This window comes from Coloeus monedula (assembly GCF_965178545.1).
Source record: "Coloeus monedula genome assembly, chromosome: 31".
Taxonomy (NCBI): Eukaryota; Metazoa; Chordata; class Aves; order Passeriformes; family Corvidae; genus Coloeus; species Coloeus monedula.
In genome coordinates this window covers 315652-329908 of record NC_138811.1, presented here as the reverse complement: position 1 = coordinate 329908, position 14257 = coordinate 315652, and the positions used below count along the sequence as shown (strand labels likewise).

Here is a 14257-nt window from a genome sequence, read left to right as displayed (position 1 = left end):
ACGACTCGTCACGGGTGGGGAATGTCCCCCTCCCCCAGTCCGTCTCCGCCCCCGCGACTCCGAGACCCCCCCGGGGCTGCGGGCACACCCAGGATCCCCCCGCCCCCCCCCCCAGGGACTTGGGGCACCCCCCCCGCCTCCCCCCTCAGGGACTTGGGGGACACCCCCCGCCCCCCCCCCCCCGCCGGTTTAAAGCAGCCGGTGCGGCTCTGACGTCATCGCCCCCCGTGACGTCACCGCGTATCCCCGTCCCGGAGCTCATCCCGGGGCCCCGCTGTGACGTCACGGGGGAACCCCCTCCGAGCCCCGCCCCGCGCTCCCTGCCAATCACCGCGCTCGTCACAGCCGAGGATGAAAGCCGCGCGGCGATTGGCTACGCCGCAAAGCCCCGCCCCCTGACCCGAAGGCGCGGGGTCAGAGGCAACATGGCGGCGCCCAGCGGCGCGACCCGGCGTGGGGACAGCGGGGCTCGGCTGTGACCCTGACACCGCGGCAGCCCCGGCGACATGAGGCTGAACTGGGTCCGCGCGCTGCCCCGGGGCTTCTGGGGCAGCCCCGGAGCTCCAGAGGTGCGGGGGAGTCCGGCAGGCGCGGGGGACGCCGGGGACATGGGGGAGAGAGGGGATATGGGGGGACACGGGGACACGAGGGAGGTGGGGGTGATGGGGGACGTGGGGACACTGGGGGGACACGGGGACACGAGGGAGGTGGGGGTGATGGGGGACAGGAGGTTCGCTGGGCACCGGAGGACACGGAGGGACAGGAGGAACAAGGGGGGACACGGGGACGGTGTGGTGACGCTTTTCCTCCCCCCCAGCTCTGTCGGGCCTTGTGCCAGCGCCCAGCGCGGGTCCCCTCTGAGGGCGGCGACACCGCGGGGACCCCAGAACCCCGCGACCCCGCTGAGGGTGACGCCCCAAGGGGGGACACTCCGAGCGGTGCCACCTCGGGAACCTCAGCGTGGCACCACCGCCTCCGCAAGACACGGGACAGCGAGCGCGACCCCCGGGACCGGGACCCCCGCGGGCCTGTGGGAGGTGACACCTCAGGGGGTGACACCTCGGGGGGTGACACCTCAGGTGACAACACCTCCAAGGCCCCACCGCGACGTCTCCGCTCCCGCAAGGCGCATGACGAGCACGGGGACAGCGGGGACAGCGGGGACAGCGGAGCCTCCCGCGGCCCCGCGGCGTTCGAGGCGGCCCTGCGGGACATGGCGCGGTCGCCGCCGGGGCGCGGGGGCCGCCTGGCGCTGGTGGAGGCGGCGCTGGCGGCGATGCCGGCGCTGGGCGTGGAGCGCAGCCTGGGCGCCTACAACGGGCTGCTGCGGCTGCTGCCCCGCGGGCCCTGGGTGCCCCGCGGGCCCGTGCAGCGCCTGCTCTTCCCCTTCCCGCGGCAGCAGGAGTGCGGCCTGCAGGTGCTGGAGCAGATGGAGCGCTACGGTGCGTGAAGGGGGGGTGGGGAATGGGGGATCCCCCCCTTAGGGACAGCCGGGCTCACCCCTGAGCCGCTCCGTGTCTCCCCGTGCCTGTTGTGTCTCTCCACATCCCTCATGCCCTCCATGCCTTCCACGTCCCCTCGTGTCCATCCTGAGTCCTCCCGTGTCCCCCCCCCCTCGGGACCCCTGGGCCCTCCCCACGCCTTCCTGTGCCCCCACAACGTCCCGGTGTCCCCAGGTGTGGTGCCGGACGCTGAGACGCGGTTCCTGCTGCTGGGGGTGTTCGGGCCGCGCAGCCGCCCGCTGCGCAAGGTGCAGCGCATGATGTTCTGGCTGCCGCGCTTCCGCCGCCTGGACCCCCACCCGCTGCCCCCCCAGCTGCCCCCCCCGGGGCTGGCGGCCGCGCGCCTGGGGCTGCGCCGCATCGCCGGGGATCCCGGAGCCACCGTCACCGTCATCCAGGTGGGCACCTGGAGGGGGGACACGGGAATGGGGGGGCACAGCTGGTGGGGGACAGGGGGTGACTCTTGAGTGTCCCCATCCCGCAGCGGCCAGTGCCGGACACGGGGGAGGATGAAGGCTCCGTCCAGCCCTACATCGTCAGTGAGTTTTGGGGGTCTCGGAGGGGTGCCTTGGGGGCGCCGGGGTGCCCTGGGGGGGTTGGTGTCGGGTTTGGGAGGTTTGAGGTTCCTTGGGAGGGGTTTGGGGTTGGGTTTGGGGTCCCTGGGGTGGATTTTGGTTGTCCCCAGCTGTCCCCCGTTGCCAGGCTCCCAGAGCCTGGAGCAGCGGGAGCTCCTGGCCCAGCACGACCCTTCGCAGCCGGTGTTTGTGGAGGGGCCGTTCCCGCTGTGGCTCCGTGGGACCCTTCTCAGCTACTTCGTGTTACGGGGGGACCCCCTGCCCCCACACCTGAGGGTGAGTCCGGGGGGGCTCTGGGAGGGGACGGGGAAGGGGAAGGGTTGCCCGGGACAGGTGGGATGGGACCCCAGACCCAACCTCAGTCCCCCTCACAGAGACCCCCAGCACTTCCCCAAGGGACCCCCGGCCCAGGATAGGTGTGCAGGGACACAGCCCCCATAACCCAGCACACCTGGGGCCCCCCTGACCTGTCTGTGCGGGAAACCCCCCACCCCAGAACATTCCAGACCCCCCCTCCCCACTCCCCCAGGACCCCCCCCCAGACCCCGAGCGCAGCTTTTACTTCCCGCTGCACCTGGAGCTGGACCTGGAGCGCGGCCCCTGGGACGACGAGGACTTCGATGTGGACGAAGGTGAGGTTTGGGGGGGTCAGCTGGGTTTTTGGGGGGTCACCTGCGCCCCCCCCGACCCACCTGTCCCCCCCCTCCCCGCAGTGGAGGAGGGTCCCGTGTTCGCCCTGTGCATGGCGGGGGCGGGCGACCGACACACCTTGGGCAGGTGGATTTCGGGGCTGCAGGAGGAGAACCCGGTGCTGGGGCGCATCCCCGTCGTCTTCCGCCTCACCGAGGGGGGGGACGCCTCTGCTGGCCCCCAGACCCCCCAGCTGGGCACGGGGACCCCCCCGGCAGCGGCGCTGGAGCCCCCCGAGGGGCAGGACGGGGGGGAGCAGAGGGGAAACCCCCCAAAAAGCAGCGGGGAATAAAGGGGCGTTGTGATGGAGAGGGGGTGTTGTGCTTTGACGGGTTCGGGGGGGTTTGGGGAGGGCTGGGGGCAGAGCAGCGTCCCGGGGGGTTGTTTGGGGGGGTCGTGGAGGGGTTTTGGGGAGCCCAGTGGGGGTTGTGTGTCCTGTGTGCCACCCCCTAAACCCGGTGGTTCCAGGAGGGGGATTTGGAGGGCCCCAGGGGGAGGCTCGGGGGCACTGGGACGGAGTCGCGTTCCCCTCTCAAGCTGGGGAGCCCCCAGTGAGTGTGGGGGGGGTCCCAGCTGAGCAGGTTGGGGGGTCCCCAGTAAGTTCGGGGGGGTCCTCAGTGAACAGACGGAGGTGCCCCAGCTGCGGTGCGTGCACACCTCACACCTGGCGGGCACAGGGTGGGGCTGAGATGTGCCGGGACCCTCCTTTGGGGGTTCCCCCCTCTCCCCGGGGACCCCCCCCCCCAAAAAATCACGGCGGGAGTGCGGGCAGCGCGCTCCGCGCATGCGCACAGAGCGCCGCGACGCCGCCGCCGCCGCGCCGTGCAGGCGGGCGCGCCGCTGACGTCATCGCAGCGCGCCGCGGCATGAGCGCGGCCGAGCGCGGCCCCGGCGGCCCCGGGGGTCCCGAGCCCGGCGGGGGCCGCAAAGCGCGGGGGCGGCCGCGCCTCACCGAGACCGACCGGGCCCGGCGGCGCCTCGAGTCGCGCAAGAAGTACGACGTGCGGCGGGTGTACCTGGGCGAGGCGCACGGGCCCTGGGTGGAGCTGCGGCGCCGCAGCGGATGGAGCGACGCGAAGCTCGCGGCCTACCTGCTCGGGCTGGAGCGGGGACAGCGCGCGGGGCGGCGCGGGTGAGCACGGGGGGGACCGGGGGAGCGGGGGGCAGCGGGGAGAGGTCGGGGGGTCAGAGGGGAGGGGAAGGGGGGGAGGGCTGGGGAGGGGGGCGCGCCACCGGAGGGTTTGGGGGTCGTGGGGAAGGGGTCCGGGGGTCCTGGGGGGGTGGGGGTGTCACCCCCGGCACCGGGGGGTCGCAGAGCGGCTCGGGCCCTCGGGGGAAGCGGGCGCGGCGCTGTCCGCGGTGCTGAAGCGGCGGCGGGGGGTTGTTCCGAGCCGTTCTCATCCTCCTCTTCTTCATCCTCCTCTTCCTCATCCTCTTCTTCCTCATCCTCGTCCTTCTTCTCTGTCCCTGTCCTGCCCATTCTCCTCTTCCTCAGCTCCCTGCTCTTCCTCCTGCTCCGTGAGGGATGGAGAGCGGGGAGGGAGTGGTGGGATGGAGGAGGAAGGAGCAGGGGAGGGGTGGAGGAGGAGAACGAGGAGGAGGAAGGCCGGGAGGGATGATGAAGGCTGAGGATGAGGAAGAAACGGAGGCGCGTGGATAAGGAGGAGGAAGACGATGGGAAGGAGAAAGGCTGTGTTGGGGGTGCAGGAGGAGGAAGATGGCGGGGCCAGAGGAGAAAGAGAAGGAGGGCTGGGGGTCCCACAGAAGCCCCTTGCCCCCTGCCACCCCTTCTGTCTCCACAGCAAACCCTGGGAGCAGCTCCCGAAAAAACCCAAACGCAAGAAAAGTGAGTCCGTGCTCGCTGCGGGCGCCGCGCCTGACTCGGGGGGGGCCCGCACCTCATTCCGGGGGGGTCCCACGCTGTGCCCGCTCCCCCAGGGCGCCGCCGGAACGTGAATTGCCTGCGGCACGCCGTGATCTGGTACGAGGACCACCGGCAGCGCTGCCCGTACGAGCCGCGGCTGGCGGAGCTGGACCCCTCGGTGGGGCTCTACACCACGGCCGTGTGGCAGTGCGAGCGCGGCCACCGCTACTTCCAGGACCTGCACTCGCCGCTGCGGCCCCTCAGCGACTCGGACGGCGATGACGGTCAGAGGGGGGGCCGGGGGGCGCGGGGAGGGGGGTTGGGGGGCCCTGGGGGACCGGGGGACGCGGGGAGGGGGGTTGGGGGGTCCCCGGGGGGCGCAGGGATAGGGCTTGGGGGGTCCCCGGGGGACCGGGGGGCGCGGGGATGGGGATTGGGGGGTCCCCGGGGCGCGAGGATGGGGGTTGGGGGGTCCCCGGGGCGCGGGATGGGGCTTGGGGGGTCCCCGGGGGATCAGGGGGCGCGGGGATGGGGGTTGGGGGGTCCCCGGGGCGCGGGATGGGGCTTGGGGGGTCCCCGGGGGGCCGGGGGGTGCGGGATGGGGGTTGGGGGATCCCTGGGGCTCTGCGAGGGTGAGGGAGGGGATGGTGTGTGGGGCTGAGGGTGCTGAGGGTGGGGGGAGAGGCAGGGAGGAGGTCTGGGGGTATTTTGGGGGGGTGTTTTGAGTCTGGGAGGGGATTTTTGGGGTGGTCCGTGAGGTTTCTTTAGGTCTGGTGGGAGATTTTTTAACGCCCGACCCTCCACGTTCCCTCCGTAGCCCCCGGCTCCTCTTCCTCCTCCTCCTCGGGGGGCTGCAGCTCCGGCTCGGAGGCGGCGCCGCCGGGGGGTCCCGCGGTTCCCGGCCCCCTCCCCGCGGGTCCGGCCCCCCCCGAGGCGCTGGAGGCCGTGGTTTGTGTCCCGCTGCCGCTGCCCCTCCCGGCCCGGGGGGGCCTGGACGGGGGCGGCCCCCCCACCCTGCTGCAGGGACCCCCCCTCCTCATCCTGGCCGGGCCCGGCTACGAGGCCCTGGGGGGGCTCCAGCTCGATGTGGGGGGGCACGAGGTGCTGCTGGAAGGGGGGGGCACCTTCCCCCCCCCGCCTGGGGAGCCCCACCTGCCTAAGACGGGTAAGGGGGGGCTGGGGAGGGTCGGGAATGGGGAAGTCTGGGGGAATTCGGGTCGGGAATGGGGGATTGTGTGCTGGGCCAGGAGGGATTGGGGCGGTGGGGGGTGTGTCAGGGGGGATTTGGGGTCAGGAACGGGGGATTGGGGTGCTGGGGGGAGGATGGGGGTGGATTTGGGGGTCAAAAACGGGGTGGGTCAGGTGCTGGGGGGGGCCAGGGGGGTCTCACCGGCCGCGCTGATGGCAGAGGAGGACGAGGAGGACGCAGCGCCGAGGCTGAAGCAGGAGGAGCTGCCCCCCCCCACCGAGCCCCCCCCTCCAGAGCCCCCCCGGGAGCCCCCCCGGGACCCTTCCCCAGCTGAGGACGCCGAGGTGTCGACGATAATCTACGAGATCCCCAAAGAGCCAGAAAGGTCGGGGGGCCCTGGGGGGTCCCTGGGGGGTCCCTGGGGGGCTTTGGGTTTCCTGAGCGTGTGGAGAAGGGGGGAGCACCTGGGGGGGTTGTGGAGGTCAGGGACTGTTTTGTTTAGAGAGATTGAGGGGTTTAGGGGATTTTTTTTTGGGGGGGGGGTCATTTTGGGGGTGGGCAGGGAGTTTTAGGAGGTTGCAGGTGGGTCAGACAAGGCTGCTCCAAAAGCTGACCCCTACCTCTCAAGGGAGGAAGGACTGGGCGGTTGTGAGGGGATTATGGGCTGGTTTTAGGGGAGACATCAGCAGGGATTTTTTGGGGAGAGGGCCTGGACTGGGACCACGTGCTGGTGGGGGACATTTGGGAGGGGGCAGAGGGTTTTAGGGGTCCTCAGATGGATCAGACAAGGCCCCCTCCCCCAATACCTGTCCCCCACCTTTCGAGAGGGGGACTCACCCCAGGTTCTGCAGGCGCCGGCGGAGCAGGCGGGGCCGTGCCCCCTCCCCGGACCCCGAGGACCCCCCTGACCCCCTCACCTGCCCCTACGCCAGCTGCGGGCAGGTGTTCAGCGCTCTCAGCAGCTTCCAGGTGCCTGGAAGGGGGGGAAACACCCTCCTCACCTGTCCCAGCTCCCCTTCTCACCTGTCCCAGACCCCCCCAGTCCCCCTCACCTCCCGCGTGCCCCCCAGAACCACGTGAACCTGGTGCACCGCAGGGGCCGGACCCAGGTGTGCCCCCAGCCCGGCTGCGGGAAGAGGTTTTACCTGGCCAACCACCTGCGCCGGCACATGGGCGTGCACTCAGGTGAGCCCCCAGGTGTGTGTGTCCCCCAAAATCCCCCCCCTTTGTCCCCCCAAAATCCCCCTCCCTCCACGACAAGAGGTTTTACCTGGGCAGCCCCCTGTGCTGGCACTCGGTCACCTCCCAGGTGAGCCCCCAGGTGTGTCCCCTGCGTCCCCCACCCCTTGTGCCCCCCATTCCCCACCGTGCCCCCCCCCAGGTGTGCGGGAGTTCACCTGTGACACCTGCGGGAAGTCCTTCAAGCGCAAGAACCACCTGGAAGTCCACAGGAGGACACACACCGGGGAGACCCCCCTGCAGTGAGTGACGGGGGGGGGGGGGTCCTCCTGAGGATTGAGAACCCCCCAGGAGGGTGAGGGGGGGTCCTCGGGCACACCTGACCCCCACCTCGCCCCCCCAGGTGTGAGGTGTGCGGGTACCGCTGCCGCCAGCGCGCGTCCCTGACGTGGCACATGCGCCGACACGGGGGGCTCAAGAGTCACCCCGAGCCCCGCGGCACATAGGGGACCCCCCTGAATCCACCTGGGCCTCCCCTGGGCTCACCTGGGCCCCCACCTGCTCGCTGGGACCCCCCAATGTACCTGCGGCTGCACCTGGAGGTGAAGAAGAACCACCTGGGGGGGTCCTGAGCCCCTCCCCGGGACACCCCGAGCACCTGAGGGACCCCTTCAGTTGCCCCCTCGGGGGTGTCCTTGTATGTCCCCCCCAGGTGACCCTGTGGCCCCCCCAGGAGACCCCGTTGCCCTCCCCCCTCATCTTTTATTTATTTCCTTATTGTCGCTTGTCACCCCCCTGGGGACACCTGGGGTTTGGAAGGGCTTTGGGGACATCGGGGTGGGAGCACATTCCCCCCCCAGGCCCCCCGGCCCCTTCCAGGACCCCCGTAATCCATTAAAATCAGGACTTTTCGTGCTGCTTCTTCTGTGGGGGGGTGGGCTCGGGGGGGTCCTGGAGGGGGTGCGGGCCCTCGCCGGTGCCCCCTCCCCATTCCGGGGGTCGCGGGGCGGCCCCTCGGGGGAACCGAGCTCGGCGCTGTCCCCGGTGCTGAAGCGGCGGCGGCTACGCCTGGTTGTCCCCGACCTTCATCATCCTCCTCTTCCTCCCTCGCCGTCCCTTCTCTTCCTTCTCCTTCATCTTCCTCCTCCTCCATCCCCCCTCGTTCTCCTCCACTCCTTCCTTCTCCTTCTCTTCCTCCTCCATTCCCTCTTTCTTCCTTCTCTCCATCCCTCCCCATCCTTCCTCCTCCTCCTCCTCCTCCTCCTCCTCCTCCTCCTCCTCCCGTGGGCGGGGCCTTCGGGGGTCTCGGGGGGCTTCGGGCCCTGGAGGGGGGGGCGGTTCTTTTTGGGGGGGGGTGGGGCTGACCCACCTCTTTTTGGGGGGGCGGTCGGACCCACCTTTGGGGAGGGGGGTGCGCGGACGGAACCATCTCGGGAGGGGGTGGGGGGGCGGTTTTTGGGGGGGCCCCGCCCCGCGCCCGCCCAAGGACGTTTAAAGGACCGACGGGGCCGCCGCTCGCAGCGCCCGGTGCCGCCGCCGCCGCGACCCCCGGAGCCCCCCCGGCCTCCCCCCGGGCCCCCCGAGCCCTCGGGGCCGTGCGGGGCCCCCCCCCGCGCCCCCGGCGACACGATGGTGACGGTAGGAACGGGGTGGGGAGGGGGATTGCAGGGATCCCCCAGATCTTCCATTCCCCCCCCTCCCCCCCGAATTCCCACCCCCCTCCTCTTCGTGTCCCCCCATCCCCCCGTGAGCGTGTGACACGCTCGGGTGGGGACACGGCGTCACACGCGTGTGGCACCTGCAGGGACACGCGTGTGCAAGGGAGGGGCGGGGACCCCTCCCCAAACCGGGGCCGTTTTGTGGGGGGTGGGGGGGCACACGCGACACGTGTGTCACTGTCCCTGCGTGTCGCTGTCCCCACGCCCCCCGGGGCCGTGGCTGGTGGCCCCGGGTGTCCCCATCACCCGGTGACAAAGGGCCATTGTCACCCACCCCGCGCTATTGGGGAGGGGGGGAAGGGGCGGGGGCGCTGCTGCACAATGGGGGGATTGTCCCCCATGGCCCCACCCGGGGTGTCACTGTCCCCCGTCTGATGTCTCCGCCTCCCACTGGCCCCATGACCCCACTGGCCCCGTCCCCCCACTGGCCCCCCGACCCCCGTGTCCCGACGTGTCCCTGTCCCCTCACCATCCTCATGAACTCGCTGTCCCTGTCCCCTCGCTGTCCCCATGTCCCTGCTGTCCCTGTCCCCGCAGTGACCCCCCCCGTGACACCCCCTGTCCCCTCAGCAGATCCTGAGCACGGTGGAGGCCCAGGCTCCCAGCACCGCGGGGCCATCGGGCTGTGGCCCTGTCCCCGTCCCTGTCCCGGTGGTGGCCGTGCCAGGCCCAGGGGTGGCGGCGGCGCTGCCCAACGGGGCCCCCCCGGGTCCCCCCGCTGTGACCGATGACAGCAAAACCAACCTGATCGTCAACTACCTGCCCCAGTCCATGAGCCAGGAGGAGCTGCGGAGCCTCTTCGGGAGCCTCGGGGACATCGAGTCCTGCAAGCTCGTCCGGGACAAGGTCACCGGTACCGGCAGGGGACGGGGGACGGGGGACACGGGACACGGGACACGGGGACATGGGCGGGTGGGACACGGGGAGAGGGGACACAGGGATGTGAGATGCGGGGAGATGGGACACAGGACACGGGGACATGGGGAGAGGGGACACGGGGACCTGTGGGGACAGGGATGGACTGTGACCATGGGGGCAGGGACAATTCGGTGTCCCCCCACTGCCCCCACAACCCCGGTGTCCCTGTGCCCCCACTGTCCCCACAAGTTTGACCATGGGGACACACGGGACAGGGACCCCCGGGACAGCGAAGCTGGTGGGATGGACAAGGATCTTGGGGAGAGGAGTGGGAACAGAGTGGGGACAGGGGTGGGGATAGACCTGGGAACACGGGTGGGAGCACAGGGGACAGGGCCACCCCCCGGTGACGGTGACATGGTGCCCCAGGGCAGAGCCTGGGCTACGGCTTCGTCAACTACGTGGAGGCCGGAGACGCCGACAGGGCCATCGGGGCCCTCAACGGCCTCAAGCTGCAGACCAAGACCATCAAGGTGCCCTGGGGATGTGGGGGTGGGCGCCTGGGGGGCTTTTGGGGTGGGGAGCCACTTGGAGGGTCCTTCAAAGGGGCATTTGGGAGTCCTTGGGGGGTGGGGGGCCACTTGGGGGGCACCTGGGTGTCCTCTGTGGTGGGTGGAACCCCTGGGTGGGCGATGCCGCTGTCCCCTGGGGGGTCCCGAGGGCTCACCTGCCCCCCCAGGTGTCCTACGCCCGGCCCAGCTCCGCCTCCATCCGCGATGCCAACCTGTACGTGAGCGGGCTGCCCAAGGCCATGGGGCAGAAGGAGATGGAGCAGCTCTTCTCCCAGTACGGCCGGATCATCACATCCCGCATCCTCGTGGACCAGGTCACAGGTGTGTCCAGGTGTGCCCAGGTGTGCTCAGCGCGCCTGGGAAGGTGGGACATCCCTGGGGGTGGGTGTTCTGAGAGTCCTGGGGATCCTGGGGGAGGGTGGGACATTCCTGAGAGGCCCTGGGGGGTGGGACACCACTGGAAAGAGGAACCCCAGGGATCCTGGGGGGTGGGATATCCCTGGGAATGGGAGTCCTGGGGGTCCCTGGGGGGCTCTGGAGAGGGAGGACTCCCCTTGGGGGGGTTACCCAGCGATCCCATTGGGGTCTGTGGGTGGGCAGGAGTGTTCCTGGGTGCCGTGAGGCGGGAAGGGGGTTTTGGTTTAGGGTGTCCCTGATCCCCGTGGCACCCGTGCAGGTGTGTCCCGGGGGGTGGGGTTCATCCGCTTCGACAAGCGCGTGGAGGCTGAGGAGGCCGTGCGGGGGCTGCACGGGCAGAAGCCCCTCGGGGCGGCCGAGCCCATCACGGTCAAGTTCGCCAACACCCCCGGGCAGAAATCGGGGGGGGCCCTGCTGAGCCTCTGCCCCGGCGCCCGGCGCTATGGGGCCCTGCACCCCCCCCCCCAGCGCTTCCGGTGAGGGCCGGGGGGCTGGGAACGTGGGGTATCGCTGGGAATGGGGGTCCTGGGGGCTTGGGGGGCTGGAGGAGCTGGGGGGATGAGATGTCTTCGGGAATGGGGTTCTTGGGGGGATCCCTGGGAACAGAGGCACTGTGAGTCCTGGGGGGCTGCGGGGGGATGAGATATTGCTGGGAACAGGGGTCTTGAGAGGGCTGGGGCGTCCTGGGGGGCTGGAGGGGTGGGACACCCCTGGAAACAGAGGCACTGGGGGTCCTGGGAAGGTTGGAGGGGGTGGGATGTCCCTGGGAACAGAAGCCCCAAGGATCCTGGGAGCCCTCAGAGGGTGGGACATCCCTGTGCACAGGGGCCTCAGGTGTCCTGGGTGTCCTGCGGGGGTAGGACCCCCCTGGGACCAGGGACACCCCTGGGTGTCCCCTCCAACAGCATCTTGTCCCCTCCAGACTGGACAATTTGCTGAACGTGGCATACGGGGTGAAGAGGTAACGCCCCCCCCACTCCCTAAACCCCCCCAAGCCCCCCCAAACCTGCCCCCTGCAACCCCCCCCCCACAACCTGGGGACCCTCCCCAGCTCAGGAGGGGACCCCTGGGACCCCCCTGCTGACCCCAGGCCAGCCCGTTGTCGCTGCTGCCCAGGTTCTCACCGTTGGCCATCGAGGCAGTGCCGGCGCTGGCCGGGGTGGGCTTGGGGACCCCCGGGCCCGGGTGGTGCATCTTCGTCTACAACCTGGCGCCGGAGGCGGACGAGAGCGTCCTGTGGCAGCTCTTCGGACCCTTCGGCGCCGTCACCAACGTCAAGGTCATCCGGGACTTCGCCACCAACAAGTGCAAAGGGTTCGGGTTCGTCACGATGACCAACTACGAGGAGGCGGCCATGGCCATCGCCAGCCTCAACGGCTACCGCCTGGGTGACCGCGTGCTTCAGGTGTCCTTCAAGACCACCAAGCAGCACAAGGCCTGAGCCTTGTCCCCGCTGGCGGCCACCGAGCGGGTGCGGGGTCTCCTGTCACCGCCGTTGGGTCACGGGGAGAAACTCAACTGGAGGCCTTGGGGACCCCCTCCATGGGCACCATGGAAACCATGGAGAAAGCCAGCTGGAGACCTGGAGACCTTCAGGAACCTTCAGGGACCCCCATGAGCACCATGGAGAACATGGAGAAACTCAGCTGGAGACCTCGGGGACCCCCACGAGCACCAAACACATCCTGGAGACCTCAAGGACCCCTCCATGGGCACCATGGAGACCATGGAGAAACCCAACTTTAGGTCCTGGGCACCCCCTCCGTGGACACCAAGGACATCCTGGGTCTCCAGGATGGAGAAACCCACCTGGAGACCTTGGGGACCCCCTTTGTGGGCAACATGGAGACCACGGAGAAACCCACCTGAAGACCTTGGAGACCATGGGGACGCCCCGTGAGCACCATGGACACCATGGAGACCTCGGAGACCCCTTCCATGGCCACTGAGAACACCGTGGGGACACCTGACGCACAGCCTGGACACCTGGACACCCTCACCTGTCCCTGATGGGCATCCTGAGGACTCCTCCAGGTGCTCCAGGGCACTGGGAGGGGCCCTGGAAAGCCTGGAGACCCCCCAGGACACTGTGGACATACCTGGGAACCTGGGACCCCCCCCAGGTACCCCAAACCCCACCACTCTGGCAGTGGCTGGACCACCTGGAGCGGTGCCCCCCCTTCACCTGATCCAGGTGTGTCCAGGTGGGGGCTGTGCCCCCCCTTCCCTCTGCTCCAGGACTCCGGGGAGGGGACGTCTGCTCGCTCTCTCCTTCTTTCCATGCTTTTCCATAATTTTTTGGGGGAGGGGGAGGAAATTTTGGGGAGAAAGAACAAAAATAAGGATTAATCACATGTTTAATTAGACTTGTTACCCATTATCAGGTAAGGAGGAGCGTGACTGACGTTGGGAGTGGCGACTCCTCGGGAGCCGCAGACCCAAATCCATCTATTTTTATAGCAGAATATTAAAAATAATCCCCCAAAAAAATCCCCAAAATCGCCTTTCCAGAGGGGGTGAGAACCTGTTTTGTGCTCCCCAAGTTCCGTGGAAGCAGCTTGTGAACCCCAAGTGTGATCAAGGAAAGTTTTGGGGGGTCAGTGGCACTAAAATTCCAGGAATTCCTCTGGTACCCCCAAGATTGGGAGGGAGGGGATGTGTCTTGTCACACTTCCCCACCCCTCCCTCCCCAAATTCTCCAAAATGGGCATTTTTTATTGCCCCAAATTACTCCACTTGCTGGAGCTTGGCCACTTGGAGCCTCCTGTCCAAAAAAAAGGGCGGAACCCCACCTCAAAAGCCCCAACCCTGAGTTCCCCTGTCCTCCTTATCATTGTTATTATTCTTAATTATTCTTAATTATTCTTATTATTAATTATTATTGATGTTGTTATTATTATTATTGCAATTCTTATTTATTTTCCCTTTGATGTCGGGATAATTTCTCGCTTTTCAGTGGTTTATTTCCGATTTATTTCCTATTCTTCCCTGGTTTTCCCCAATCCTGGTACTCCCCAGCACCCTCTTTTTCCCCCCAGACCCTTCCCCAAACCCATCCTGGCTCCTGGTTTTTTTGTGTCGTGCCTGTGTGAAGCTTCTTGTAGTTTTAATTATTATTAATATAAATATTTAGGAGCGACCCCCGTGTCCAGATCCGCCATCACCCCCCCCCCCAAACTCTGACCCCCCCAACCCCTCTTCCAGGGATCCAGCCCTGGAATTTGGGGAGGGGGGCCAGGGGACCCCCAATTCAGTAGCAATAAGGGGTCCCCACCTCAGCCCTGGCCCGTTTTTGGGGGGCCCAACACGGGGACAAAACCTGCCCAGGGACCCCCTGTGGCACTGCGGGACCCCTCAGAGGGGACCGGGACCCCCCCGGCCCCCACCCCCACACTCGACTCTTTGTATTTTTCATGGAAAAATCAATAAAAAAATTTAAAAGTCAGAATTTGATGTGGTTTTGGCAGGGAGGGCACATCTGTCAGGGCCTGGACGGCCAAGGGACCCTCGGCCATTTCCCCCTCACGTTTCCCGCCCTTCTCCCCCCTCACGTTTCCCGCCCTTTTCTCCCCTCAGGTTTCCCGCCCTTTTCTCCCCTCACGTTTCCCGCCCTTTTCTCCCCTCACGTTTCCCGCTCTTTTCTCCCCTCACGTTTCCCGCCCTTTTCTCCCCTCACGTTTCCCGCCCTTTTCT

At 68.2% G+C, this 14257-nt stretch overlaps 3 protein-coding genes across 3 annotated transcripts; all 3 read left to right on the top strand.

Annotated features, from left to right (window-relative positions):
- The first annotated feature begins 395 nt into the window (after window positions 1-395).
- On the top strand, window positions 396-3076 carry ECSIT (ECSIT signaling integrator). Its single transcript, XM_082299274.1, has 7 exons — window positions 396-569; window positions 818-1442; window positions 1677-1900; window positions 1987-2041; window positions 2205-2353; window positions 2607-2709; window positions 2791-3076. Exons 1-7 carry the CDS (start codon window positions 507-509, stop codon window positions 3057-3059), a joined length of 1488 nt encoding a protein of 495 aa, XP_082155400.1. The 5' UTR covers window positions 396-506; the 3' UTR covers window positions 3060-3076.
- Window positions 3077-3633: 557 nt separating this feature from the next.
- On the top strand, window positions 3634-7830 carry ZNF653 (zinc finger protein 653; the record flags this gene model as incomplete). The annotated part of the gene is made up of 9 exons (XM_082299378.1): window positions 3634-3899; window positions 4570-4613; window positions 4706-4915; window positions 5449-5796; window positions 6040-6205; window positions 6672-6789; window positions 6891-7005; window positions 7202-7301; window positions 7403-7830. 9 exons carry the CDS (start codon window positions 3634-3636, stop codon window positions 7503-7505), a joined length of 1470 nt encoding a protein of 489 aa, XP_082155504.1. The 3' UTR covers window positions 7506-7830.
- A 684-nt stretch (window positions 7831-8514) lies between these two features.
- ELAVL3 (ELAV like RNA binding protein 3) lies at window positions 8515-12005 on the top strand (the record flags this gene model as incomplete). The annotated part of the gene is made up of 7 exons (XM_082299380.1): window positions 8515-8637; window positions 9291-9570; window positions 10005-10108; window positions 10315-10468; window positions 10824-11040; window positions 11487-11525; window positions 11681-12005. The coding sequence occupies exons 1-7, from the start codon at window positions 8629-8631 to the stop codon at window positions 12003-12005; spliced, it is 1128 nt and encodes a 375-aa protein (XP_082155506.1). The 5' UTR covers window positions 8515-8628.
- Between the last annotated feature and the right edge of the window lie 2252 nt (window positions 12006-14257).

What these genes read in the sequence shown, in the direction of transcription:
- ECSIT (XM_082299274.1), top strand. Translation starts at nt 507, where the DNA reads ATGAGGCTGAACTGGGTCCGCGCGCTGCCCCGGGGCTTCTGGGGCAGC. An exon ending in GCAGCCCCGGAGCTCCAGAG is followed by an intron (nt 570 to 817) that starts GTGCGGGGGAGT and finishes CCTCCCCCCCAG; the next exon opens with CTCTGTCGGGCCTTGTGCCA. An exon ending in GGAGCAGATGGAGCGCTACG is followed by an intron (nt 1,443 to 1,676) that starts GTGCGTGAAGGG and finishes CGGTGTCCCCAG; the next exon opens with GTGTGGTGCCGGACGCTGAG.